General features: G+C 47.9%; 1 protein-coding gene across 2 annotated transcripts; it reads left to right on the top strand.

Moving 5' to 3' along the window:
- Positions 1-8,725: 8,725 nt before the first annotated feature.
- On the top strand, positions 8,726-12,643 carry LOC109732681 (disease resistance protein RGA5). 2 transcript variants are annotated; one of them, XM_073498219.1, is made up of 3 exons: positions 8,726-9,640; positions 9,977-12,072; positions 12,355-12,643. In XM_073498219.1, exons 1-2 carry the CDS (start codon positions 8,817-8,819, stop codon positions 12,051-12,053), a joined length of 2,901 nt encoding a protein of 966 aa, XP_073354320.1. In that variant the 5' UTR covers positions 8,726-8,816; the 3' UTR covers positions 12,054-12,072; positions 12,355-12,643. The 2 variants fall into 2 exon arrangements, with proteins under 2 accessions (XP_073354320.1, XP_073354319.1); XM_073498218.1 differs by lacking the exon at positions 12,355-12,643 and having other exon boundaries at positions 9,977-12,141.
- Positions 12,644-27,504: the final 14,861 nt, after the last annotated feature.

Raw genomic sequence — 27,504 nt, forward strand, 5'->3', positions numbered from 1 at the left:
AGGGTAGCCGGCGAGGAGTCGGCGCTGCAAAAAGAAGGGTCGCTAGCGAGGAGGCTGAGTGACAGTAAGCAGCAGTGAAGGTTTGAACTTGGAAAGCAAGGAGGAATAGTGGAAATGTGGCTTTTGGTGGGAGGGAGGGGCTTCCGCGGTGGCAAAAAAAATTCGCACAGTGCCGCGAGAAATTGGCGCGCAAGTGTGGTTCAAGCGGGGGCGATGGACTGCAGACGACGAAGCTTCTTGCGGAAAGCCAGACAAGACGGTGCGCCAAGATATTTTATATCGCATCCCACACGATTCTTTCCAGTAAACTGTTTGTGGTATACCTGATTTTTTCATTATGTTTTGAAAGACAAAATGGTGTTATGGAGGGAAAGGATGGTGTTTGAATTGCTAGAACATTTACGTATAGTGAACATGCAACTAGTACATGAGTGTCGTGTTTAAATTTTGAATTATTCCAGGTTCGTTTGGCATTTTTATGCATTAATTGAGTTTCTGGGCATTTAATGTGCATAATTTAAATTTGAACTAAAAGCACATGCTCCAATGCACCAAAGTTTTTTGAAAAATCACATGTGTGTCTTTGCGTGAATTTATAGGTCCCATGCAAGAAATGGGAATGAAATTCAAACATTTGGGCGTCGTGGCTCCGCCGGAAAGATTGAGAAACTTGATTTTTTAATTCCTGTAAATCCAAAACACGCCTGAAAATCATGAAACTTGGCATGGTCTCATGACATTGCACCAAAATGCCGCGGTAATTTTTTTGGCTGAATTGGGACAAGCTTTGGTGTAAGCTTCTTACAAACCGGAGCTTCCCTCAAGAAGGCTCGTGGTTCCGAGAGGAAACGTGTCACCTCCGTGTTCAAAACGACATACGTACACTGCCTTCTCCCGCCTTAATTTTTTTACACAGGCAGATTAGACCAGTAGAAGTATCGTGCTAAATTTTGGAATTATTCCAGGTTTGTTTAGACTTTTTTATACATTAATTGAGTTTTTGGGCATTTAATGTGCATAATTCAAATTTGAACTACAAGCACATGCTCCAATGCACCAAAGTTGGTTGAAAAATCACATGTGTGTCCTTGGGTGAATTTCTAGGTCCCATGCAAGAAATGGGAATGAAATTCAAACATCTGGGCGTCGTGCCTTGGCCGTAAAGATTGAGAAACTTGGTTTTTTAATTCCTGTAAATCCAAAACACGCCTGAAAATCATGAAACTTGGCATGGTCTCATGACATGGCACCAACATGCTGCGGTAAGTTTTTTGGCCGAATTGGGACAAGCTTTGGTGTAAGATTCTTGCAAATCGGAGCTTCCCTCAAGAAGGCTCATGGTTCCGAGAGGGAACGTGTCACCTCCGTGTGCGAAACGACATACGTACACTGCCTTCTCCCGCCTTAATTTTTTTACACAGACGGATTAGACCAAATAGAAGTATCGTGCTAAATTTTGGAATTATTCCGGGTTCGTTTGGCCTTTTTTATACATTAATTGAGTTTCTGGGCATTTAGTGTGCACCATTCAAATTTGAACTACAAGCACATGCTCCAGTGCACCAAAGTTGGTTGAAAAATCACATGTGTGTCCTTGGGTGAATTTCTAGGTCCCATGCAAGAAATGGGAATGAAATTCAAACATGTGGGCGTCGTGCCTCAGCCATAAAGATTGAGAAACTTGGTTTTTTAATTCCTGTAAATCCAAAGCACGCCTGAAAATCATGAAACTTGGCATCGTCTCATGACATGGCACCAACATGTTGCGGTAATTTTTTTGGCTGAACTGGGACAAGCTTTGGTGTAAGCTTCTTGCAAACCAGAGCTTCCCTCAAGAAGGCTCGTGGTTCCGAGAGGGAACGTGTCACCTCCATGTGCGAAACGACATATGTACACTGCCTTCTCCCGCCCTAATTTTTTTACACAGGCAGATTAGACCAAATAGAAGTATCATGCTAAATTTTGGAATTATTTCGGGTTCGTTTAGCCTTTTTTATACATTAATTGAGTTTCTGGGCATTTAATGTGCATAATTCAAATTTGAACTACAAGCACATGTTTCAGTGTACCAAAGTTGGTTGAAAAATCACATGTGTGTCCTTGGGTGAATTTCTAGATCCCATGCAAGAAATGGGAATGAAATTCAAACATCTGGGGGTCGTACCTCGGCCGTAAAGATTGAGAAACTTGGTTTTTTAATTCCTGTAAATCCAAAACATGCCTGAAAATCATGAAACTTGGCATGGTCTCATGACATGGCACCAACATGCTGCAGTAATTTTTTTGGCCGAATTGGGACAAGCTTTGGTGTAAGATTCTTGCAAATCAGAGCTTCCCTCAAGAAGGCTCATGGTTCCGAGAGGGAACGTGTCACCTCCGTGTGCGAAACGACATGCGTAGACTGCCTTCTCCCGCCTTATTTTTTTACACAGACGGATTAGACCAAATAGAAGTATCGTGCTAAATTTTGGAATTATTCCGGGTTCGTTTGGCCTTTTTTATACATTAATTGAGTTTCTAGGCATTTAATGTGCATAATTCAAATTTGAACTACAAGCACATGCTCCAGTGCACCAAAGTTGGTTGAAAAATCACATGTGTGTCCTTGGGTGAATTTCTAGGTCCGATGCAAGAAATGAGAATGAAATTCAAACATCTGGGCGTCGTGCCTCGGCCGTAAAGATTGAGAAACTTGGTTTTTTAATTCCTGTAAATCCAAAACATGCCTGAAAATCTTGAAACTTGGCATAGTCTCATGACATGGCACCAACATGTTGCGGTAATTCTTTTGGCCGAATTGGGACAAGTTTTGGTGTAAGCTTCTTGCAAACCGGAGCTTCCCTCAAGAAGGCCCGTGGTTCCGAGAGGGAACGTGTCACCTCCATGTGCGAAACGACGTACGTACACTGCCTGCTCCCGCCTTAATTTTTTTGCAGAGGCAGATTAGACCAAATAGAAGTATCGTGTTAAATTTTGGAATTATTCCGGGTTTGTTTGGCCTTTTTTATACATTAAGTTTCTGGGCATTTAATGTGCATAATTAAAATTTGAACTACAAGCACATGCTCCAGTTCACCAAAGTTGGTTGAAAAATCACATGTGTGTCCTTGGGTGAATTTCTAGGTCCCATGCAAGAAATGGGAATGAAATTCAAACATCTGGGCGTCGTGGCTCAGCCGGAAACATTGAGAAACTTGGTTTTTTAATTCCTATAAATCCAAAACACGCGTGAAAATCATGAAACTTGGCATGGTGTCATGACATGGGACCAACATGATGTGGTAATTTTTCTGTCCGATTTGCGAAGGCGCACACATTAACAATCAACAAAGTCATTTTGGAACAAGTGCTGTCACGTTACAAATCGAAAACACAAGTATTATTGAAACCGTGGGCGTTCTACTTACCAATTACGTGTCGCCATGCATCCCTTTTTTATTGGCTAGGAGGTGCCGTGCGGGGTAGCTATTTGAGTACGGGAGGCGTGCGATCAAACCCCTGCGTGTGCTCATTGGGAGGAGAGCCCTTTGACCTCTACCCGCCGCGCACCTCCCTCCCAACGTCTCCATTAATGGTGCCCGAGCCTCTGTTCTACGGCATGGCTATATGTCTCACTGGACTGAGATTTAAGAGAGAAAAATGAAAATCTGGAAAGAAAGTTTTGCACGGATCTTGATGTAAGATCCGATGAACCTATATAGCATCAACTGCGTCTTATTGCAAGCATGATGTATATAAGGACGATGACAGTGGATAATAATTGTCTTACATATTTAGGAACATAATTTAAAAAAATCCACACGCGGCAACGCCCCGAAATACACAAGGGCAAAAGAAGAAGGAAGACAACGATCTGGCTCGCTGATCTCTATTTCTTGATGCATTGTTGCAGGCCGCGGGAAGTAGTCTCCGCGGCGAGCAGCGATGAGCTCTTTCTTGTCCTCAAGATGCTGCTTGAGAGCATCCACGGATTCCTCCACCAGCCTTCTGCGCTCGATGCGCAGCATGGCATTCTTGTCCATAAGTTTCTCGACGATGACGCCGGTCCTCTTTAACAAGGCAGTGGTCTCCTCCTGCTGCTCCGCACTTCCGACGATCTTCGCCCTCAGCAGGTCGTGCTCGGCGAGGAGCTTTGCATTGCTCTCATTTAGTTGTCGGATGACGTCGGTAGCCTGTTCAAAGAGGCTTTCATGTCGTCCTGCAACCTCGCCCAGCCAGAGACCTGATCCATCTGGCTATTGACGATTGCATGCATGCGCCTGTAAGAGTCCTCGCCTGCCCGCGAGACATTTTCCCAGGCCACCGCGGGGTGGGAGGACATCTCTGCTGCATTCGCGGCGCGGCGGGACATCTCTTCTGCTTCCGCGGCGCGGCCGGACCAGTCTGCTGCATCGACGGTGCGGCGGGACCTCTGTGCTGCTTCGGCGGCGCGGCGAGACCTCTGTGCTGCTACAACCGCGCGGCGGGACATGCCGACTGCGTTCGCGGCGAGGCGGGACATCTCTCGTGCTTCCGTTTCCATGCTCGCATCTCCCTGATGGCAATCTCTCGACCCAGAACTCACGCTAGTCATGGCAGACGAACGATGATGAATGACTTGTTTGTTTTTGTGGATGAGGAGTTGAGGAGGAATGTGCAGTCATCTTGGAGTAGTAGTATTTATAACCGAGTACTAATACACTCGTAAGTGGGAAACCGTTTAGGTTTTGATTGGTGTGAACAGGTTTGCAATTTGGAATGTGACGGGACGCAGGCTCGAAATTTATTGACGGTTATAAGTGCGGCACTATTCCCGGAAGGCGTAACGTGGGCACGCCTTCTCGGCCGCGTACGTGGCATTTGCACCATAGGGTCCACTGCAATAGGCAATGTCAGCACACGTCTTGTTCCAACAACCGTGCGCGCTCGTTATTACCATCGCACATGCTTCTTTTAATTAAAATGTGTGTGTCCGTCTAGCGCACACTCGTTGATCTATCTAACTGTTTATGTTTGTTGTGGCTAATCGCAAATAGTTCATCCGTGTGAAATGTATGGCATCAATCGCAGACACTTTGATCTAGCTGACCCGTTTCTGTTCTGTTGCCTAATCGCAAACAGTTAATCCTTCTGAAGCGTATGCCCTCAATTGCACACACCTTTATCTAGCTGCCCGTTTCTATTGTTCCTCCTCATCACAAACAGTTCATCCGAGTGAACCGTATGCTGTATATCGCACACGCCTTCATCTGGCTACCCATTTCTTTTGTTTCGCCTCATCGCAAACAGTTCATTGAACTGAACCGTATGCCCGGCATCGCACACGCAACTAAAATCTGAACCGTGTTTGATGGCTCCGCCATCGCAAACATTTTGCACCTTTTTTGATGGTTCTTTTACACCACCGTTTGCGATTATTGCATCGCACACAGTTTCATCAAAGGGTCTCTGATCGTAGTGTCGCGTTAGCAGCATCCTGCAGTAGTGGGTGTCGCTTGGGAGCCTCCCACAAGATTGTGGAGTTGAACCAAGAAGTTTTAAGGGCAAGGAGATCGCCTATTTTGTGGAGATCTACCCGAGTGAGGCAAATCCTTCGTGGGCGATGGCCATGGTGGGATAGACAAGGTTGCTTCTTCGTGGACCCTTCGTGGGTGGAGCCCTCCGTGGACTCGCGCACCCCTTACCCTTTGTGGGTTGAAGTCTCCATCAACGTGGACGTACGATATCACCACCTATCGGAACCACGCCAAAAATCTCCCGTCTCCATTGCGTTTCCTTTACCTTCATATGCAATGTTTTACTTTCCGCTGCTACACTCTTAGAATTGCATGTGTAGGTTGATTTCTTGACTTGTGTTATTTGCTAAAATCTTCCCACAACTAAAATTGGGAAAATGTTAGATTTTTATCTGGTCAAGTAGTCTAATCACCCCCTCTAGACCTACTTTCGATCCTACAATCTACATACCCTTGTAGATCGCTAAGCGGAAGCATTTATCAACGCTTTTGATGTAGTCGTACACCTTCACGATCCGTTTCGATCAAGCATCGAACGCACGACACCTTCGCGTTCAGCACACGTTCAGCTCGATGACGTCCTCGCCTTCTTGATCCAGCAAGAGGGGAGAAGTAGTAGATGGGTTTCGGCAGCACGACGGCATGATGATGGTGGTGGTGAAGCTATTTTCGTAGGGCTTCGCCAAGCACAATGGTTTTTGGACGGAGGATGAACTAGAGGGAGAGGGGACGCCGACACACGGCTTGGGGTTTCGTGGTGTGTGGCGCCCCCTCCCTCCTCACATATATATAGGTGGAGGGGGAGGAGAGGCAGGCCTAGGGCGCGCCCCAAGGGGCCGGCGGTTGCCCTAGGCGCCTGCCTAACCGCGGCCCCTTCCATTTTGGTGTGTGGGGGGAAGGAAAGTGGGGTTGGCTGCCTAGGGCGCGCCCCAAGGGGCCGGCGGCTGCCCTAGGCGCCTGCCTAACCGCGCCACCCCTTCCATATTTGGTGCGTGGGGGGAAGGAAAGGGGGGCGACTGCCCTAGGGCGCCCCCTCCTTCCTTTGGCGCGTGGGCAAGGGAGGTGGAGCGCACCCATCCCCTTGTGGGCTGGTGCGCCTCCCTCCTTTGGCCCATGAGGCCCACCAAGTAGGTATAACCTACCGATGGCCTCCTGGAACCCCTTCCGACACTCCGATAATTATTTGGTGCATTCTGAAACTCTTCCGGAACCCAAATATCTTCATCCTATATATCAAACTTGTCCGACATTCGATTGTTGGTATCTCCATACCTAGTTCAATCTCGTTACCGGCAAGTCTCTTTACTCGTTCCGTAACACATCATCTTGTAACTAACTCCTTAGTCACTTTGCTTGCAAGATTCTTGTGATGCTGTATTACCGAGAGGGCCCAGAGATACCTCTCCGTCATACGGAGTGACAAATCCCAATCTCGATTCACGCCAACTCAACAAACACCTTCGGAGATACCTGTAGAGCACTTTTATGATCACCCAGTTACGAAGTGACGTTTAATAGCACACAAGGTATTCCTCCCGTATCCGGGAGTTGCATGATCTCATGGTCGAAGGAATATGTATTTGACATTAAAAAAGTAGTAGCAAAAACTGAATGATCATATGCTATGCTAACAGATGGGTCTTGTCCATCACATCATTCTACTAATGATGTGATCATGATTGTGGTCATTCTACTAATGATGTGATCCAGTTATCAAATGACAACTCATGTCTATGGTTAGGAAAGCTTAACCATCTTTGATCAACGAGCTAGTCTAGTAGAAATTTCACCAGGGACACGATATTTGTTTATGTATCCACACATGTATTTAAGTTTTCGGTCAATACAATTCTAGCATGAATAATAAACATTTATCATGATTGAGGAAATATAATAATAACAACTTTATTATTGCCTCTAGGGCATATTCCAACAGTCTATGGTTTATCGAACCTACGGGGTCACAAGCTTAATGTAATCACGATCTGTTGAGTGTTAATGGGACGGGAGTGATGATATTTATGGAATTGTTTCATTAATATCCAGAATAGTTTCGAGAGGTTCCGGAAGTGTTCGGTGAATATCGGGTAATACCGGGTATTACCGATTAATATATATGCGGAAAATGTTTCTGGGGATGTTAAATTATATATATACTAGTATGAAAATGTTTAGAACGTATATATATATATATATATATATATATAATTTAATATCAATGGGCCTAATAAGGCCAAGAGGTGGAAGGAAACTTGGGCCATGAAGGCCCAAGTGGAGGTGGCGCCCCCTCTTTCCTATTGGGTGCCGAATCCTACTTGGGGTGGGAGTTGGACTCCCCCCCATGACTGGCGCATCAAGGGAGGCTTTCCTCCCTTGGTGGCTGCCCTCTCCTCCCCTCCTAACCTATATATACTAGAGGATTTCTCCCTATTGTAGCACAAGTTTTGGAGCCTCCTCTAGTTGATCTAGTGCACGTTTGTAGTTGGTCCTAGTTGACTAATTGGAGTGAGCCCTAACCACCTCTAGTCCTCATAATTAGAAGCTTCGTGTGGTTCTAATCTCCTCCCTCTAATTCTCCGGCGACGATTAGCTCTGGACGACGAAGCGCTGCCGGATCATGAAGACCGTACGCTTGCAACCAAGTAGAGAGGCCGTGCTTTCGGTCTTTCGTTCGAGGGATCATTTGTGGGCGGTTCGTGGGATCGTCATCAACGTTCGAGGGACTTCAAGTACGATCTACACCAACTTGTCTACTTCCGCTGCACCCCGGAGTCGGCAACGATCGTTGATCACAATCCGTTATGCATCTTTATATTGTTCCTGGGTGATCGTAGGACCATTTTTTTGTTTTCTACTACGTTTCCCAACATAATGCTATGGTTAGATTTTATCCTAATTCTTCTTTCGTAATTGCGGATATTTGCGAGAGGGGTTAATCATAAGTGAGAGGTTTGTTCAAGTAAGAACATCACCCAAACACCGGTCCACCGATATATCAAATTGTCAAAATAGCGAACCCGAATCAAACCAACATGATGAAAATGACTACAACAAAAAGGATTAGCCTACGTTGCTGCACCTATAGTTACTTTTGTTATTTGTCACTTGTTACAAATTATCTTGCTACCAAACTATCTGTCACCTGTTTAGCCCGTGTCGTGCCTAGCCCATGGCGGGTTGTGCCAGCGTGCTTGTGGGCTGGCCTGATTGGCCCGGCCCGTTTGGCCAGCTATAACTTAGAGCGTGGGGTCGCGGGACGCGCGTGGCAGGCACGGACGCGACCGATCTGTTGCCTGGCCGGTCGGCCGATTAGAATCCGTGATGATGAAAAGCAACCTCCTGACCTCCATAAAACCAGATCGGGAGAAAAGAATATCAGGAACAGATAGATCGAGACAACCCCAGAACAAGAAGAGAGCGAGCATGGTGGACGTCGCGACGGGGGCCATGGCCTCACTGCTCCCCAAGCTGGAGATGCTCCTCGAGCACAAGCTGCGCAAGGCCGTCAAGGAAGACGCGGAGCAGCTTCTGAGAGAGCTGACGAACCTGCACGCCGCCCTAGGCAACGGCTCCGACCCGCGTTGGGCCGACGACTGCAGGGAGCTGTCCTACCACGCCGACGACATCGTCGACGCCTTCCTGGCGGCCAGCGAACCCGCCGCCTGCCAGGACAGCTGCTTGGGGTTCCTGGCCAACTTCCTGGGCCCTCGCCATCGAATCGCCAACGCCATCAAAGACGTCAAGAGCCAGGCCCTGAATCTGGCCGATAGGTACAGTAGCACCGATAAAGATAAACTCGTTCCAGCCGCCGCAACCACCGGAGCATCGCCCCATCTGCGGAAAGAGGCGGAGGAGCCGCTCGTCGGCGTTGAGCGGGGGAGGGATACTCTAATCAAGAGCCTTGCAGGCGGACAACAGATGAAGATAGTCTCCATTGTGGGTTCTGGGGGATTGGGGAAGACGGCTCTTGCTAATCTCGTGTTCCGTCAGCTCAGGCAGCAATTCGATTCGTGTGCTTTTGTTTCAGTCTCCTCTATGCCTGATATGGAGGGGATTTTTGACCAGATGCTTCGGCAGCTTAATGTGGGAAAAAATCACAATGAAGAAGCAAAGGATGCAATTAGGGATTTCCTTCAGAACAGAAGGTGCTACCTATTTAATTGTCATGCACTTCTCGTATGGTTCATATAGTTCTCTGACAATGAACTCAATCAACTTTGGAGATTACACTGTACCCGTTCATTATACTTTCACTCTTTGACTTCATTGCCCATCATACTAATCACATTGATGATTAATTTACTACTCCCTCCGTCCCATAATATAAGAACGTTTTTGACACTAGTGTAGTGTCAAAAACGTTCTTATATTATGAGACAGAGGGAGTAACATTTACGCACACTGCATGACTACCTCAATAATAATGTCACTGTCGCGTGGAGCCTTACTCTGTTCTTGCTTCTGTGTGCAAACTTTGGTAGGTACCTGATCATAGTCGATGATTTATGGAGGAAAGAAGATTGGCATATCCTATCCCGCAGCTTGCCCGCTAACGCTTGTGGTAGCAGAGTAATTGTTACAACTCGAGTTAATGACATGGCAAAGACATGTTGTTCTGGCCAAGATGAGTTGATATGTGAAATTAGGCATCTTGATCGCCTGAACTCCAAAATATTATTTCTACAAAGATGCTTTGGCTCGGAGGCCAGTTGCCCTGATGCACTTGCAAGAGAAGTTGGTGAGATCTTGCCAATATGCGGTGGTATTCCTTCTGCAATTATAAGCATTGCTTCGTTGCTCAATAGCAAAATAGCTGCAAGGAAACCATGGCAGGATGTGGTGTATGCTTTCTGTTCTGCTTGGAACGAGATGGCAAGCTCTTTAGACTCTGCACAGGAGCGTATTTCTGGTTTGGAGGACTTGATAAAGGTTTTATCACTCAGCTATGAAAACCTTCCCAGCACTCTGAAGACCTGCTTGCTGTGCATAGCTACAAGTACAACCGTCAAGTACCAAAAGTTTAGAAGAGGTGATACGGTTAGGAAATGGATCACTGAAGGATTTATCTCTGAAGTTGGGTGGCACAGCAGTGAGGAAGTGGCGAACCAATGCTTCGATGACCTCGTCGGCAACAATGTGATTCAGCCTGTGGAACGCCCAACCTTTTATGGGAAGGGGATGTATGAGGTCAACTGCATGATGCTCTACGTTCTTAGACTAATATCACGAGAAGAGAACTTGGTCACCTTTCTGTCCGACTTGAACATTTCAGAGACACCTGCAGCGAGGCCTGTCTTTCTTTCTATCCGACGCTGTGGCTCAGACGGTTTAAATGGCACTGAAAGGTTAGATCTGTCGCATGTTCGTTCCATAACCATGATTCGCTGTGACAAGGTGTTTTCGTTTAAGCATTTGGGGTATCTGCGAGTGTTGAATGTGGAGGACTGTGATGGTTTGGACGATACCGATGTACAACACATATGCAGACTGATCCTGCTGAAGCACCTGAGTCTGAAAGAGACACCACAAGTCACTAGGCTTCCTCCACAAATCGGGAACCTACGACATCTTGAGACTCTAGAGATCGAGCTGATCCAAATCAGTGTTCTCCCGCCACAGATCGGGAAGCTGCAAAATCTGGAGACACTGGATGTAAGGCTGACACGAGTGAAAGAGCTGCCCAAGGAGCTCGTCCAGCTTCCCAAACTAGCAAATCTGCATTTTGGCCATACTGGGGTGAGGCTACCTGCCGGAAGTGATCGCTTCAAGTCAGTCAAGGTGCTGGGCACCATTGATTCGAGGGAATGCTCGGTAAGCACCCTGGAGGAGATTACTGGGATGACTGGATTGACTAAGGCTGAAGTCATGTTGTACGGTGAGCCCGCCGACACGCCAGAAAATGACAATCTACTGTCTTGCATGGGCAAGTGCACTAGTCTGCGGTCCCTAATAGTTCACGGTGATTTCATTACGAGCGACGACCTTCCTGCGTCTCCCAACTTTCCTCTACTTGAAAAGCTAACGGTGACCGCAAGATTTGTTAAAATTCCCCGGTGGATCGCACAGCTCAGCCGTCTTAAGAAGCTAGAAATCAGGCTCTTGGAACAAAGACCAGACGATCTCAAGATACTTGGAGGTCTGCCCAGCCTCACTAGCCTTGCAATCCAGCTGTTTGGCGACCCACGGAAACAAGTCACCATAACTTCAGGTTTCGCCAGACTCGAGTTTTTCGCCTTCGACTGCTATGCGCCGTGGGTAACATTTGAGCAGGGAGCCATGCCAAGCCTGAGACACATCGAGCTGACACACTATTCTGGCCCAGCTGGTAAAATGCCAGCAGGTATCATATACCTTGAGAGCCTCCAGAAGGTCACCCTCATCTACTCTTCACACTGTTCAAGTTGTGCTGGTGTCATCGAGACAGTTGCTGTCATGAGGAAGGAAGCTGCCAGCCATGGTAATCGGATTGTGCTTTCTGTTAATGGCGCCGATGAGATTTTCCCATCCATCTCAAGTGTTGACGGAAAGATCACTACAACCGAAAACGAAGAGTGTTAGCTTCCCTACTACTCTATGTGTGAGTGTATGTTCTCATGGGTACAATTTTATTCTCAATCCTTTTGTTGAAAAAGTCAAAAATCAAAAATGAAAATTTCAAATTTCAAAAAGTTCTGAAATAAGTACCGCATGTATATAATTTATAGGTGTATTCTATGTATGTGTAAATTTTCATTCGAAGATACTTGAACAAGTGAGCCGCCCAACATTTTGTCTCTGTTGTGTTGCTCACATGTTTAAATCACTCCTAATATTTTTTTATACAACTAGTTTCCCACTAAAAGAGGCCTGCACTGTGCAGGGTAAGGCTTGGGGATAAGGCTTGCCTCCTATAATCCTTCCCCAGACCCCACCACCTGATGTGGGAGCTTCTAGCACCGGAGCTTCTAGCACCATGGTATTAGTGTTCAAGCTGCGATGGAGGATAACCTACAGATTTTGCAGCATTTTGATGCATCCCTTTTGGTTGAGTAGATTTAAGGGCTCCCTTGCTTCAAATTAATGTTATGCATTTCTGAAGTATTTGGATTCATTTTTTCCCTGTATTGGTTATTACTCCTATAAAGGATGTTGGAGTACCCGCCTTGCAAGTGGAGAGAGCCTCCTGGCCGTCCGTCTTGCGGTGGCTTGCCACATGGGCTTCTTGGGGGCGACCCCGGTGGGAGATCCATGACGGTGGACTGCCACGTGCGCACGGGTCCACCGTCATTGGGCGGCGACGGGGGCGCCCGCGAGCGAGCCCCAGCTAGTGAGAGCGACTAGGGCATGCTTACTGGTGCGTCCATGACGGGTGGACCACCGGCGTGGCCAGGGCAACCGTCATGTGAGGCCCTCTCCCAAGCCGTCTGTTGTCGGGTGGCTTTTCGCGAGGGCCTCTCATGGCGGTGCCACCCGTCCGATCTGCACGGATGGCTCGTCTTGTACCCACGTCGGACTGGTTCGGTTGCAACGGGGTGTGCGGTGTGATAGCTTATGCCGGCTCAAGCGTCACCCACGCCCTTTGCGTTTGTTGGGCCAACTCCACCGCGCGATCCTAAACGGACGTCCGCTTTGGCCGGATTCTGTCCCTTTGGGTAGGGCGATGGGGTCGTGTCCGGGCCTGTCGTGGGATGCGGTGGCCGTGCGCCCAGCGCGCGGCCGCATCCGTTTACCCCATCCCGTCCGCCAGGGCCTAAAATGCCCATATTTTCATATGAAAACAAGTTTGCACGTCCAAATATTAATTGTTTGAAAATAAAAATAGTTTTACAACCAAATCGAGATTGTCTTGAATGAACATAAACTGAACCAATACATCTATTGTTTGCCAATATGACCCCACACGTGCTCAACCAAGTCATTTTGAAGATTCACATGAGTTTGCCAATCACGCAGCTCACGATGGAACTGGACAAACTGATCAAACGTGGCCGGTTCTTGGTGCAGGGGCTCAACATTGTCACCTTGATAATCAAATCCTTGGTCGAAGATACTGTCATCACGCTCGTCCTTGACGATCATGTTGTGCATGATCACACAAGCAGTCATCACCTCCCAAAGCTTCCTTTCATCCCATGACAGTGCAGGGTTTCGAACGATACCCCACCGGGATTGAAGCACACCAAAAGCACGTTCCACATCCTTTCTAGCACTCTCTTGCATTTGGGCAAATCTCTTTCTCTTCTCACCTTGGGGTTTCGAGATTGTGTTCACAAAAGTTGACCACTAAGGATATATACCATCAGCTAGATAGTATCCCTTGTTGTCTAGTGGCCGTTGATCTCAAAGTTGACAGGTGGGGAGTGGCCTTCTGCAAGCCGTGCGAAGACTGGAGAACGCTGCAGCACGTTGATATCATTGTGAGAACCTGCCATGCCGAAGAAAGAATGCCATATCCAAAGATCCTGCGAAGCCACCGCTTCTAATATGACAGTGCACGCGTTGACATGCCCCTTGTACTGGCCCTGCCAAGCAAATGGATAGTTCTTCCACTCCCAGTGCATACAATCTATGCTGCCAAGCATGCCTGGAAAGCTCGGTTGCGTCACCTGCACTGGTATCGTCGGCACCTGCAACTGTGTTGGTAGAATATGTGAGTCACGAGGACTCATCAATCTCACACCCGCGAGATCAAGACTATTTAAGCTTATAGGAAGGATGTGATAAAGAGGTGGAGCTGCAGCAAGCACTAAGCATATATGGTGGCTAACATACGCAAATAAGAGCGAGAAGAGGAGCAACGCAACGGTCGCGAAGCTAGAGGTGATCAAGAAGTGATCCTGAAACTGCTTACGTTCATACATAACCCAAACCGTGTTCACTTCCCGGACTCCGCCGAAAAGAGACCATCACGGTTACACACACGGTTGATGTATTTTAATTAAGTCAAGTGTCAAGTTCTCTACAACCGGACATTAACAAATTCCCATCTGCCACATAACCGCGGGCACGGCTTTCGAAAGATAATACCCTGCAGGGGTGTCCCAACTTAGCCCATTATAAGCTCTCACGGTCAACGAAGGATATTCCTTTTCCCGGGAAGACCCGATCAGTCTCGGAATCCCGGTTTACAAAACATTTCGACAATGGTAAAACAAGACCAGCAAAGCCGCCCGAATGTGCCGACAAATCCCGATAGGAGCTGCACATATCTCGTTCTCAGGGCACACCGGATGAGCCAGACGTCGGGTTGGTATAGACCCTGGTTGCCCAGGGGGCGCCGGACATCGCTCGGTTTGGGCCAGCACTCGAAGGAGCACTGGCCCGGGGGGGTAAATAAAGATGACCCTCGGGCTCGCGAAAACCCAAGGGAAAAAGGCTTAGGTAGGCAAATGTAAAACCAAGGTTGGGCCTTGCTGGAGGAGTTTTATTCAAGGCGAACTGTCAAGGGGGTCCCATAAATCACCCAACCGCGTAAGGGACGCAAAATCAAGGAACATAACACCGGTATGACGGAAACTAGGGCGGCAAGAGTGGAACAAAACACCAGGCATAAGGCCGAGCCTTCCACCCTTTACCAAATATATAGATGCATTAATTAAATAATAGATATTGTGATATGCCAAAATATCCATGTTCCAACATGGAACCAACTTCAACTTCACCTGCAACTAGCAACGCTATAAGAAGGGCTGAGCAAAAGCGGTAACTTAGCCAAACAACGGTTTGCTAGGAAAGGATGGTTAGAGGCTTGACATGGCAACATGGGAGGCATGATATAGCAAGTGGCAGGTAGCGCAACATAGCAATAGAGCCAACAACTAGCAAGCAAAGATAGAAGTGATTTCGAGGGTATGGTCATCTTGCCTGCAAGGTTCTCAGAGTTGTCGAAAGCTTGATCCTCGTAAGCGTTCTCAACAGGTTCCTCGTAAGCGTACTCGTCTCCCGGCTCTACCCAAAGCAAGAACACAAGCAAAGGACCAACAATCAATCACGGGAAATGCACAAGCAACATGATGCAATACATGCATGATATGCGAGATGTGATATGCGATGCCTATGCGTGCTCCGGAACAAAAATGATGAACAAGGCATCAACTTGGCAAACCAAGTATGCCGCTGGAAAGATGAGATGATTTCGGTCGAAATCGATATAAAGATCACCCGAAACGGATGCACGGTTTGCAAATGGCAAGCAAAACAAGAATGACACAAATCTGCGATTAACAGCAAGATAGCACTTAAAATACATCAAGTAACTATGCTACAGCACCTCAACATAACAACAAAGCATATGGAAGTGATCTACAAGAGATGCTTGAAAAAATATGAACACTGAGCTATGGCTAGATCACACAATAACAGGTTCAAACAAGCATGGCAAAAGTGCAAACGATATCAGCTTCACAGACTTGGTGAAAAATACTGAACATGGCATAAACAGCAGCAGGTAGCAATGTTTAGAGCAAGCAATCACCATGCTACAGGAACTTATCATAGCAAAACAAGACATGGAATAAATGTACTAAATGCATAGAACAAAAATCCCTTACTGACCATGAGCCAAAAAGGCACAGAAGATATGATGGCACCCATGTAAACATAGCAAGTTTCGTTAACAGATCTCAGACTTAGCAGAAAACAGAGCATGGCATTAACAGAATTATGAAGGCATCTTTGTGAGCTCGATTCACTCATCACAAGGCAATGCATGAAAAAACAAGCATACCAACAGCAAGAAGACATGTTCCTGAAGCTATCCCTCGCAATAGCAAGTTCATACCATGTATGGATCAACTACAACAACCTTGGCAAAATTGAATAGCATGTTAACATACTGCCAGGAACATTTTATAGCAAAAGTAGAGCAAGATTGAGACATGCTAGGGCACTCCATAATTGCAAACAGGGGCATGGATGGATAGAGCACAACTATATGTACAAAACATCCTTACTGAACATACTCAAAAGAAGCATGGACCTCACTGTAGCATCAAGTTTACATGGCATAAAAATAACAGCAGGTAAAGGACTTAGCAAAATCCTAAGTCCCTGAAAACAGAAACATCACGAAGCCTAGTTTGCATGCTTGTGCTAGTCACCACATAGATCAGAAAAATACATGGCATACATCCCTGTAAATATAGCATGGCATAGATCAGCACACATGTAGAGCTCATGCTCATAAGATGCACACATCAAATGCAACAAAAATAACAAAACACCAAGTTCTAATAAGTAACAGCAGTAAACATCATATAGCACTCTTGCATCAGAGATTTAGGCATCAAGATGAGCTCAAACAGACATGGCACAATGGAACAAAATGAAGAGCATAACCTGATGAACATTTCTATATATCATGAGTATGAAACGGAGCAGTATGCAAGGAGATATGACTGGTCAAAGGAGGTAACATAATATAACAGCAAAAGGACTTGGCAGAAAAACAGGGGGGGGGGGGAAGTCAACCTCGATCTAGGGTTCTTCGTGGCACGCGAATCGAGGTTGCCGGAGACGGGCGGCGCGGCGGCCGGAGTTGGACGGGGAAGGTCGTCGGGGTCGGGGCTGGCTGGATCCGGCGAGGGGAAGGCCGGGGCGCGCGGTGGAGGCGGCGGCGCGCGGAGGGAGGCGCGGGCGGCGGTGCACGGGGACGGCGACGCGTCGGCGGAGGCGGCGGCCGACGGCGACCGCGGCGGAGGCGGCGGACGGCGGCGGGATGGCGCTCGGGGGCGCGGGCGGCTCGGCGGGGGAAGGCGCGGGGCGGCGACGGGCTCGGCGGGCCCGCCTCGGGCTCGCGGGCCGGCGGCGGGGTCGACGATGGTCTGCCACGTGGCAGCACGGGACTGGTGCGGGCGCGGCGGCGGGTTCGTCCAGCGCGGACCGGACGCGTCCGGCGGCGGAGAGGGAGCGGGCTAGGGTTTCGGGACCTGAATTTGGAGGAGGGTGCACATATTTATAGATAGAGGGAGCTAGGAGACTCCAAATGGGGTGTAGTTTTCGCCCACACGATCGTGATCGAACGACGGAGAGCATGGAAGTGACTTAGATGGGTTATTGGGCTGTTTTGGAGGGGTGTTTGGCTGCAACACACAAAAGGCCTTTGCGGTTACCCGGTTAACCGTTGGAGCATCAAACAACCTCCAAATGGAACTGTCGGGGATATACCCCGCGGTATGACCCGGCCGGAATTGGCGACTCACTGGTGACCCGCCCGGAGCTTGGCGATTCACAGATAACCTGCCCGATCTTGGCGACTCATTAGTAACCCGGCGGGCGGGTCAGATGGACAACAAGGCCCAAGGCCCAGAAGGCCGGTTCACATTTATGATGGGCCGGCTTAAGAAGAAAGGGATGACGAATATTTCCTTTACGGGGAAGCAAGACCCGGACTTGTAATTAACTTGTAAGAGAAGATAGACTAGTCCTAGTCCTACTAGGACTCCACATGTAACCCACCCCTCTAACTTATATAAGGAGGGGCAGAGCACCCCAAAGAGGACAGGCAACAAGAAATAATCTCTAGGGCTAAACACTGAGAGCCGGAGCCGGCGACTCTCCCGTGATCATAATGAGACCTAGCCTCAAACAACACGTAGGGTTGTTACCGGATGATGTTTCCCGGGGCCCGAAGCTGTCTAAACCCTTGTCTTGTGTTGCGTCTCTCATCCCAATCAACCCCTCTCAAGCTACTACATAGATGCGCTGGATTCACGACTAAGTCCTTACACCTAGGACATCTGACGTGTTAATTCCACGACAGTTGGCGCCCACCGTGGGGCTCGCGCACGGTGGTGTTGAGTTCTTGAAGAGATTTTCCTAAGGATCGAGAAGTTCGCAATCAGCTAAATAATAACAGACGGTGCGTGAAGCTCTACTCTGGATCAAGGGGATGAGAGTGCCTGTTATGCGCCGCCACGACCGGATGAGTCGCAAAAGCCAGATTGATTTTTGCTGAAACCGCTGGAGAGTCGCCAAGGCCGACGAGAGCGATTCATCAATCCAAAAACCAGATCGATTTTTGGAGCGTTGTGCTGCGTGGCCGAGACCAACAGGAATTCAATCAGTTGCATCAATCCGTTTTGTTTCGTTCGCGTACTGTACACAGCGTTGCGTGTGCTTGACTAACAGCAGCTCCACGTGTGATTCACCTTTACTTGACGGCAGCCACGGGCCCAAGGCAACCGCAGTTTTTTTCGCTGCTATTCCAGATTTGACGGATCAGAAACATCTCACATGGAAATCAAAACTGATACTACTTGATCTACTAGTACTATACTTCTAGTACGTGGTCGATGTCATGATTGATCTCTCAAGTCGTTGTCAACTAGTACTCTGTTTGTCACATGAAGGCCGAGCGGAGGTGCAAGTTCAGATTGGTTTTTTCTCTAAACACTACGTCTACCCAAGGAAGTTACCAAGAAGGATAAGCAGTCAGTACAAGCTGAAAGCACCTGGAACTCTGAAATCACGGACTGCCCACCGGGCGAACTATGCATGCATATCCTGCAGCAGCTGTAGGTCAAAAAAAGGGCCATGAGCCCACAACCTGGAGGAGACGGATCGGGGATGGTCAAACCGACCACGACCAGGACGAGCATGTGGACCGGAGGATCGACTCGGACTCGGCGGCCTTGCGATCCTGCCTCCGCCGCTGGGCTCCGCCTACGCCGGTGTGCCGCGTCTCCGCCTGCCCTCGCCTACGAGCCGCGCCGGTGCGCCAAGTCACCTTCACACAGCCTCCTCCAAACCGCTAGTACGCCAAGCTGGCCTCGCTGGAACCACCGCCGCTGTCATGCCTCTAAGCCGCCATTGCTCTGAATCAGCCGCCCGACGCCTCCGTTCGCGCCGCGCCAGGCTCTCGTGCTGGACGCCCTCCTCCACCTGGCCGTGCTGGTGCGCTAGTGCAGGGCCGCCTTCCTACCGCCACCGATGAGCTGCTGGTTTACCACTGCGAGACCTCCTCTGGCTCGACCCGCGAGAGGCCCGGCCAGCCCGTCAACCCGCTGTGGGGTGCCCTGCTTTGCTGTTTCTGCAGTCTCGCTCGCATCGGCAAACCACCCTGGTCCCGCGACTCCCCGCCGGGTCACAGCCGTTGAGTCCCTTGCACCGTGAGTCGCCGCGGCCTCGCGCGGTTTCCTCAAATTGCTGCGCCGTTCACTCTGTTGCCGTGCCGGCTCACTCTTTGAATCACCCTGAGAACCGACCGACCATGAGTCGCCGTCAGGCCTCCGGATCACAAAACGGGTTAAGTCGCCAGCCTCCGTCACTGCGGGTGACACCATGAGCTGTTCTATGAGCCATGGCTTCTGAGACACCGATCGCCAAAATCGCTACTAACTCGGGCGGATCAAGCTGCTGTCCTTCTGCCTTGAGTCACCGCACCTGTAGCCCGCGGCCTCGGGCCCGTCCTTGTGTTGGCTGCCGCCGCCTCGGCCATGTTTGTTTCAGCCGCCTTCCACCTCTGAACGGGCTCTCTGCAGTTCTGTGCTACTGTGGGTGAGAAGAGGGCGAGGGAAAAAGGATACATCCTAATAAGCGCCTACATGTTACCTTACATCTTTGAGGCTGCGGTGGGAAAAGTGGATTACTAACCACATGATGACCAGAGTCAACAAAAGGAAAAGACAAAGTATGGGAGATCACGCAGCAGATGAATTAATTGGTGCTAGTAGTCTGCATGCAAATCATCTATCGTCAAAGCAAATCAGGTGATATCTTTCTTCTGTATTTTATCAATATGTTAATTCGTCTGAGAACAATTACTTGGCGTGTAATATTGTTTCACAGACAATTGTAATACTACGGGTACGGAGCGCACACTGGCAAACGTTCTGGCCTAGTGTTTCGTTCGTGCCACACTACCCGATGAACGGACGTGCGTAAGTCGCCGCTCCTGTGGCCCGGTCTATATCAACTCGTCAGTCTGCACGGCTTACCACGCCTGCGATTGACTCGCTGTCCGCGCGGCTTGCCATGTGATTGACTCGCCGTCCGTCATCCAAACAAATCAGGTGATACCCATCCAAGTTTGTTTTATTAGCACATGTTGTTTTTGTCAAAAAACAAGTTTATCTTTGCCTTGGTCTGCAATATTGTTTATGCAGGGCAATTATTTATGACAAAAAGTGGTATTATACCGAGGAGATGGAGGCACGCTAACATTTTTTGGCACGGGTGGTCGTCGTTACTCAACGGACTCCCACACCGGCTTACAGCGCCGTGGCCGTCTCTCGCGACCACGCCGGCTTACAACGACGTGGCCATCTCTCGCGACCACACCGGTGTACAACGAGGAGGACAATTTGCCCGTTTGCACCGGCTTACAACGCCACAGACGACTCGCCCGTCCGCCCTCGCGGCCGGTTCACGTGTCTGCGCCGGCTTACAACGCCGTGGCCGACTCGCTGTCCGCGCCGGCTTACAAAAGTCACGGCCGACTCACCCATCCACACCGGTTTACCACGCCGTGGCCGGTTCACCCGTGAGCGACTTCAACTTCACCTAGCGATCATCAATTTCATGGCGGATTATTTCTGGCCTGGCACATCAGGTGATATCCATCTAAAATATATTTTATTGGTACATATTATTTTGTCAAAGAGTAGTTTATCTTTGTCTAGGTCTGCAATATTGTTGATGCAGGACAATTGTTCACTACATCAAAACGGCGTGGTTAACTCGCCCGACTGCGCCGGTTTATAACACCGCGGCCGGTTCGTCTGTTTGGGCCGCCTCTGATGCTGAAGTCGTCTTTTCCGTCCGCCTCTCGCGGCCTGGTCTACATCAACACACCGAGCATCACTTATCTGCATGAGCTGTGTATTGAGTATGAGCAGGTCACTACTTGGGAAGCCCGGTTTTCTTCCAACAAATTGGAGGCAAATTATCATATGTTATCAGCCGCCGTCTGCACCTGGACGGCTCAATGGACATGCGTACAAGTCGCCATCACTACAGTTTGGTTAAGCTTCAAACAGCCAGTTGGAAGGAACCATTGGCCGAGTTGCTGACACGGCTCATAAGGGATCATTTATAACCCGCCGCAGTCACCTCAACCTTCTGTGGATACACATCGTGTTATCAACACCAATGATATACAAGTTATGCCGGTTTATATCACGGTTAAATATGGAGAATCTCAAGCCAACTCCTCGAGTCATCTTGAGACTCGGGGGCTACAGTGACATGACTCGGGAACCCCGGGTCGTTGGAGGGAATGATAACCCGGTTCCGGAGGCTGCTACCATATCGATGAAACTTTAAAGGCCGTCAGAAAATTGCCGGTTCAAATAAAGATTCCGGTTTAAAATCCGGTTCAAGAGATATCTTTCTCCCGCAAGGTTTTGAAGCTCTCAAATCCGGTTCAAACGTCCGACTCAAGTTTGAGTTCTCAGGAAAAATTAAAGGGACCAAAGAGAGTCTGTTACAAAGCACACCTCAAATATAGGTACCCTGCTTTAATGACCATCGGGAGCTGATCGTATTCGAATTTAGCTTAACCCTTTTGGTGTGACCCTGATCGTATTCGAATCGGAGTCGTTAAATATTCTCATGATCACTAGGGGGCTTCCTGTTCAAACATAGGTCGTATTCGAACCAAAGAGAACATAGCTGTCGATACCCTTTTGATCGGCACACTGCCGAGCTCATTGGGGAGTTTCTTGGTCATATTTGAACCATAGCTCAACCCCCTTTGGGAACCGACGTGGATCGTATTCGAATCAGCGTCGTTAAACAACTCTCAAGGTCATTTGGGGGCTTCCTGTTCAAACATAGGTCGTATTCGAACCAAAGAGAACATAGCTGTCGGTACCCTCTTGATCGGCAACGCCAAAGCCACTGGGGGCTATATGATCGTATTCGAATCTTAGCTTAACCCCTTTGGGACAGTTTTCTGATCTTATTCGAATCAAAAGCCTCAAGATTTTTTGAAGTTTCTTTTTGCCAATAATTTTTGGGATTTTATTTGAAGCTCTTTTGAACACATCTAAAGTGTATATGAGCGATTTCTATTTAAACCCGGCTTGATTTTTGATGATAAGTCGCCGGCTTATGACAATCATCATCTATGTGGGAGCATTGGCTTCTAAGGATTGGGTTATCACACTTACTGCACAGGTATCATAAGCCGGCGGTACAGTTCAAATATCACAGTGGTCATATGTAAGATATTTTGACCCGCCCTCCGGTAAACCACCAAGGTGTCTTGTGATATACTTGTGTGCAAGATAAGACTACATTTGGGTGGTTACCCGCCCTGGCTTTTGACGTTAAGTCGTCAGGGCATATGTTGTTTAAACTCTGTGCAGGATTTGCAGAACTATGACTTATATAAATGTTTAAGTCCAAGCCCGTCATCGGAAGATTGACATTGGTGTCTCAAAAGGGTTATCATTTCTTGATTTTCTCAAAAGGCTATAAATAGCCGGGTTATAAAATTTCCGGCTTACAATGGAGGCGTATTAAATCGCCATTGACCAAGAGGCCCGGTATTTAAAGTTCCGGATTTTACTTATCAACAGATAAGGTATTTGAATCTTCAAATAGCCAAACTTGGCTGGATTTTCACTACGATATTGAATTTGAAGATTTTCACAAACCGGGTTATTCAAATTTTTAATAGCCAGCATGGCTGGATTTTTATTATGGTTATCAGTAACTAATATTATGATTGAGGTTTTCAAAGTCGCTTTGGCGCAATGGCTATTATTTTATCAATGGATATGATTTATTCTACAATGCAAGGAATAGTCCCGAGTCGCTGCAGGCTTACAACCCGGCACTTGGGGGCTACATTATTCAAGTTGAGATTACATCAAATATGCAAGTCCCATGTCACTGCCAGCATGCACCATGGCACTTGAGGGCTAATGCAAAGTCATTTTTTTGCTCACTTCATTGAAGACCCGAATCATCACATCGTAATGAGCCGGCCCTTGGGGGCTACCAATTGCTCCTGGCAACAATTCAAGACAATTCTAGGATGACCCGGCTACACTACTATGACTATAGCCGACTCATGGGGGCTACCAATTGCTCCTATCAAAAATTCAAGGTACACAAGCTTTAGTTTATTATATTGAAAGATCCATTACTCAGTTGGTAGAGTACAAAGCTCTTAACCTTGTGGACGTGGGTTCAAGCCCCATGGTGGAGATTACATCATATGTTGTTATTATCAATGAATCATATACAAAGTCCCAGCTCGGTAATATCTTACTGACCCGGCCCTTGGAGGCTACACGTTGCTAGTCAAAGTTTACATGATCATATTTACAAAGTCCCTGCTCATTATTGTATAATGACCCGGCCCTTGGGGGCTACATTGGTTGAAGTTTTTATGAGCATAAGGCAATTACAAGTCCCAGGTTGTTGCAAGCATGACAACCCGGCACTTGGGGGCTACATATGTGGAATATTCAGTTTATGACTAATGATTGAGATAAATAATCCGGTTTTCTTCAAGGTTGCAACACTTATATTGAAGCAAGTCTTAAGTTATCACTATGTTCTCCTCTTAAGACTTGGGGGCTACAGGTGATATGCATATAAGGGAGAAAAAATCTTCAAATTCTCCGTTTTGAGTAGATCAGATTGACCCGGTGTTTGTAACACTCATGATCCGGTGTCACCAATAATTATGACCCGGCGTCGGCAACAGTTATGACCCGGTGCTATCAATATTTACAAGCTGGCAATTTTGGTTATGATAAACCGGCAAGTTTTACCTCTTCAAGCCGGCTGAAAGTCAGATGAGTATTTCAAAACCAATATATTTTAAGCCGGCGCTTTGGAAGCCGATTCAAGTGGATTATTTCTTACAATATTTCTCTACAAGAGACCAATGCCAGCAAATTGACTCTGAAGCTGGCCTATTGACCCGGATTTCTTAAAAGAAGTATCTGGATTTTTTTGCATTCACAAAGTTTGAACATATCTACTAAAGGAGATTTGCGATGAGTTCATGGGCATGTATCAAGAAGGAAATGACAAGGATTTAAAGATGATCAGGTGCCGGCTTACAAAAATTTAACCCGGAGCACAACCTATCAAGTTTGTTCTTGTGTCTATTTTACAGGATCAGTTTAACATGGATGAATCCAAATCAAACTGGGGGCTAATGTCGGGGATATACCCCGCATTATGACCCGGCCGGAATTGGCGACTCACTGGTGACCCGCCCGGAGCTTGGCGATTCACAGATAACCTGCCCGATCTTGGCGACTCATTAGTAACCCGGCGGGCGGGTCAGATGGACAACAAGGCCCAAGGCCCAGAAGGCCAGTTCACATTTATGATGGGTCGGCTTAAGAAGAAAGGGATGACTAATATTTCCTTTACGGGGAAGCAAGACCCGGACTTGTAATTAACTTGTAAGAGAAGATAGACTAGTCCTAGTCCTACTAGGACTCCACATGTAACCCGCCCCTCTAACTTATATAAGGAGGGGCAGAGCACCCCAAAGAGGACAGGCAACAAGAAATAATCTCTAGGGCTAAACACCGAGAGCCGGAGCCGGCGACTCTCCCGTGATCATAATGAGACCTAGCCTCAAACAGCACGTAGGGTTGTTACCGGATGATGTTTCCCGGGGCCCGAAGCTGTCTAAACCCTTGTCTTGTGTTGCGTCTCTCATCCCAATCAACCCCTCTCAAGCTACTACATAGATGCGCTGGCCTCACGACTAAGTCCTTACACCTAGGACATCTCACGTGTTAATTCCACGACAGGAACAAAACTTGACAGGTGGTCTTCCGGTGGTGTACCAAGGCCACTTGGCAAGACTCGGTCCATTCCGAGAACGTTTAACACCCGCTCACGAAAAGAGACAAGAGGGGTGTGCCGGTGCATGTGGGAGTGTCGGATTGCAAAACGGACAACGGGGAAAAAAATGCTCGGACGCATGAGACGAACACGTATGCAAATGAGATGCACATGATGACATGATATGAAATGAATGACATGAACAAAATGCAAAACAAAAGACAAAACCCAACCACGAAGGGAATATCATAACACATAGCCGAAAATGGCAAGAGTTGGAGTTACAAATATGGGAAGTCACATCCGGGGTGTTACAACACTCCACCACTACGAGAGGATCTCATTCCGAGATCTAGGACTGAAAGAACTCCGGATATTCGGAATGGAGTTGGTCCTCGCGCTCTCAGGTGGCTTCTCGGTCAGAACGGTGTGACCACTTCACTTTCAGGAATTTGATTGACTTGTTGCGAGTCTTGCGCTCAGTTTCTTCAAGAATGGCAACAGGGTGCTCAGCAGATCTTCTTGGAGGTCAATATCTTCGAAGTTGATGGTGCGCTCAGGAGTCTTGAAGCACTTGCGAAGCTGTGACACGTGGAACACATCGTGCACGTTCGCGAAGTTGGAAGGAAGCTCAAGTTGATAGGCGAGGTCGCCTCTTTTGCCAATGATCTTGAGGGGACCCACGTATCTAGGGGCAAGCTTCCCTTTGATACCGAAGCGATGAGTGCCTTTCATTGGAGAGACGCGGAGGTAGACATGGTCTCCGATCTCGAAAGCCAAGTCACGGTGCTTGCTATCATAGTAACTCTTTTAACGCGATTGCGCGGCTTTGAGATTTTCACGGATGACTTTGCACATTTCTTCAGCCTCTGTGATTAAGTCATTGCCAAGCAGTTGGCGTTCACCTACCTTGGACCAATTGAGAGGAGTACGGCACTTCCTTCCATAGAGAATTTCGAATGGGGCCTTGCTCGCACTCGCTTGGAAGCTGTTGTTGTAGGAGAACTCGGCATATGGAAGACAATCTTCCCACTTCATGCCAAAGGAAATGGCACAAGCCCTGAGCATATCTTCAAGGATTTGATTGACTCGCTCGACTTGGCCACTAGTTTGAGGATGGAAAGCTGTGCAGAAGCGAATGTTGGTGCCCATGGCCTTCTGGAAGGAGTCCCAGAACTTAGAAGTGAAGATGCTTCCACGATCTGAAGAAATCAATTGTGGAATGCCGTGCAAGGAGACAATCCTGGAGCTGTATAGCTCTGCCAACTGAGCTGCTGCGATAGATTCTTTGATTGCAAGGAAATGAGCCACTTTTGTAAGCTTGTCGATGACAACGAAGATAGCATCATTTCCGCGCTTGGACTTTGGAAATCCAGTCACGAAGTCCATTTCGATATGATCAAACTTCCATTCTGGAATAGCAAGAGGTTGGAGGAGACCAGCTGGTCGTTGGTGTTCTGCTTTCACCCTTCTGCAGACGTCACATTCGTTCACGAATTGAGCGATTTCTCGCTTCATTCGAGTCCACCAATACGACTGCTTGAGGTCATGGTACATCTTCGTACTTCCAGGATGAATGGAAAGAAGAGAATTGTGCGCTTCGTTCATTATGACCTTCCTTAGATCACCTTTAGGAACCACAATCCGGTCCTCGAAGAATAAAGTGTCTCGGTCATCAATGCGATAGCACTTGTATTTGGAAATGCCCTTCTCGATACCACGTTTCACCTTTTTCACCATGGCATCCAGGAGTTGTGCCTCACTAATTTGATCTTCCAAAGTTGGAGTGACTAGGAGGTTGGCAAGAAAGCCTTGAGGAACAACTAGGAGATTCATTTTGCGGAAAGCTTCGCAAAGATCCGGTTGAAATGGCTTGAGAATTAAGCTGTTGTAATAAGCCTTTCTGCTCAAAGCATCTGCAATCATATTGGCCTTGCCTGGAGTATATTCAATACTCGGATTGTACTCTTGAATCATTTCGACCCATCGAGTTTGCCTGAGGTTGAGGTTGGGCTGCGTGAAGATGTACTTGAGACTCTTGTGATCGGTGAATATGTCCACTTTCCTTCCCAACAAGAGATGTCTCCATGTTATTAATGCATGGACAACTGCCGCCAACTCAAGATCGTGAGTGGGGTAGTTCTTTTCGTTGGGCTTCAACTGACGAGAGGTATAGGCCACAACTTTCTTCTCTTGCACTAACAAAGCACCGAGACCTTGAAGAGAAGCATCATAGAAAACTTCGAATGGCTTGGATTCGTCCGGA

Source organism: Aegilops tauschii, chromosome 5, assembly GCF_002575655.3.
Source record: "Aegilops tauschii subsp. strangulata cultivar AL8/78 chromosome 5, Aet v6.0, whole genome shotgun sequence".
Lineage (NCBI taxonomy): Eukaryota > Viridiplantae > Streptophyta > Magnoliopsida > Poales > Poaceae > Aegilops > Aegilops tauschii.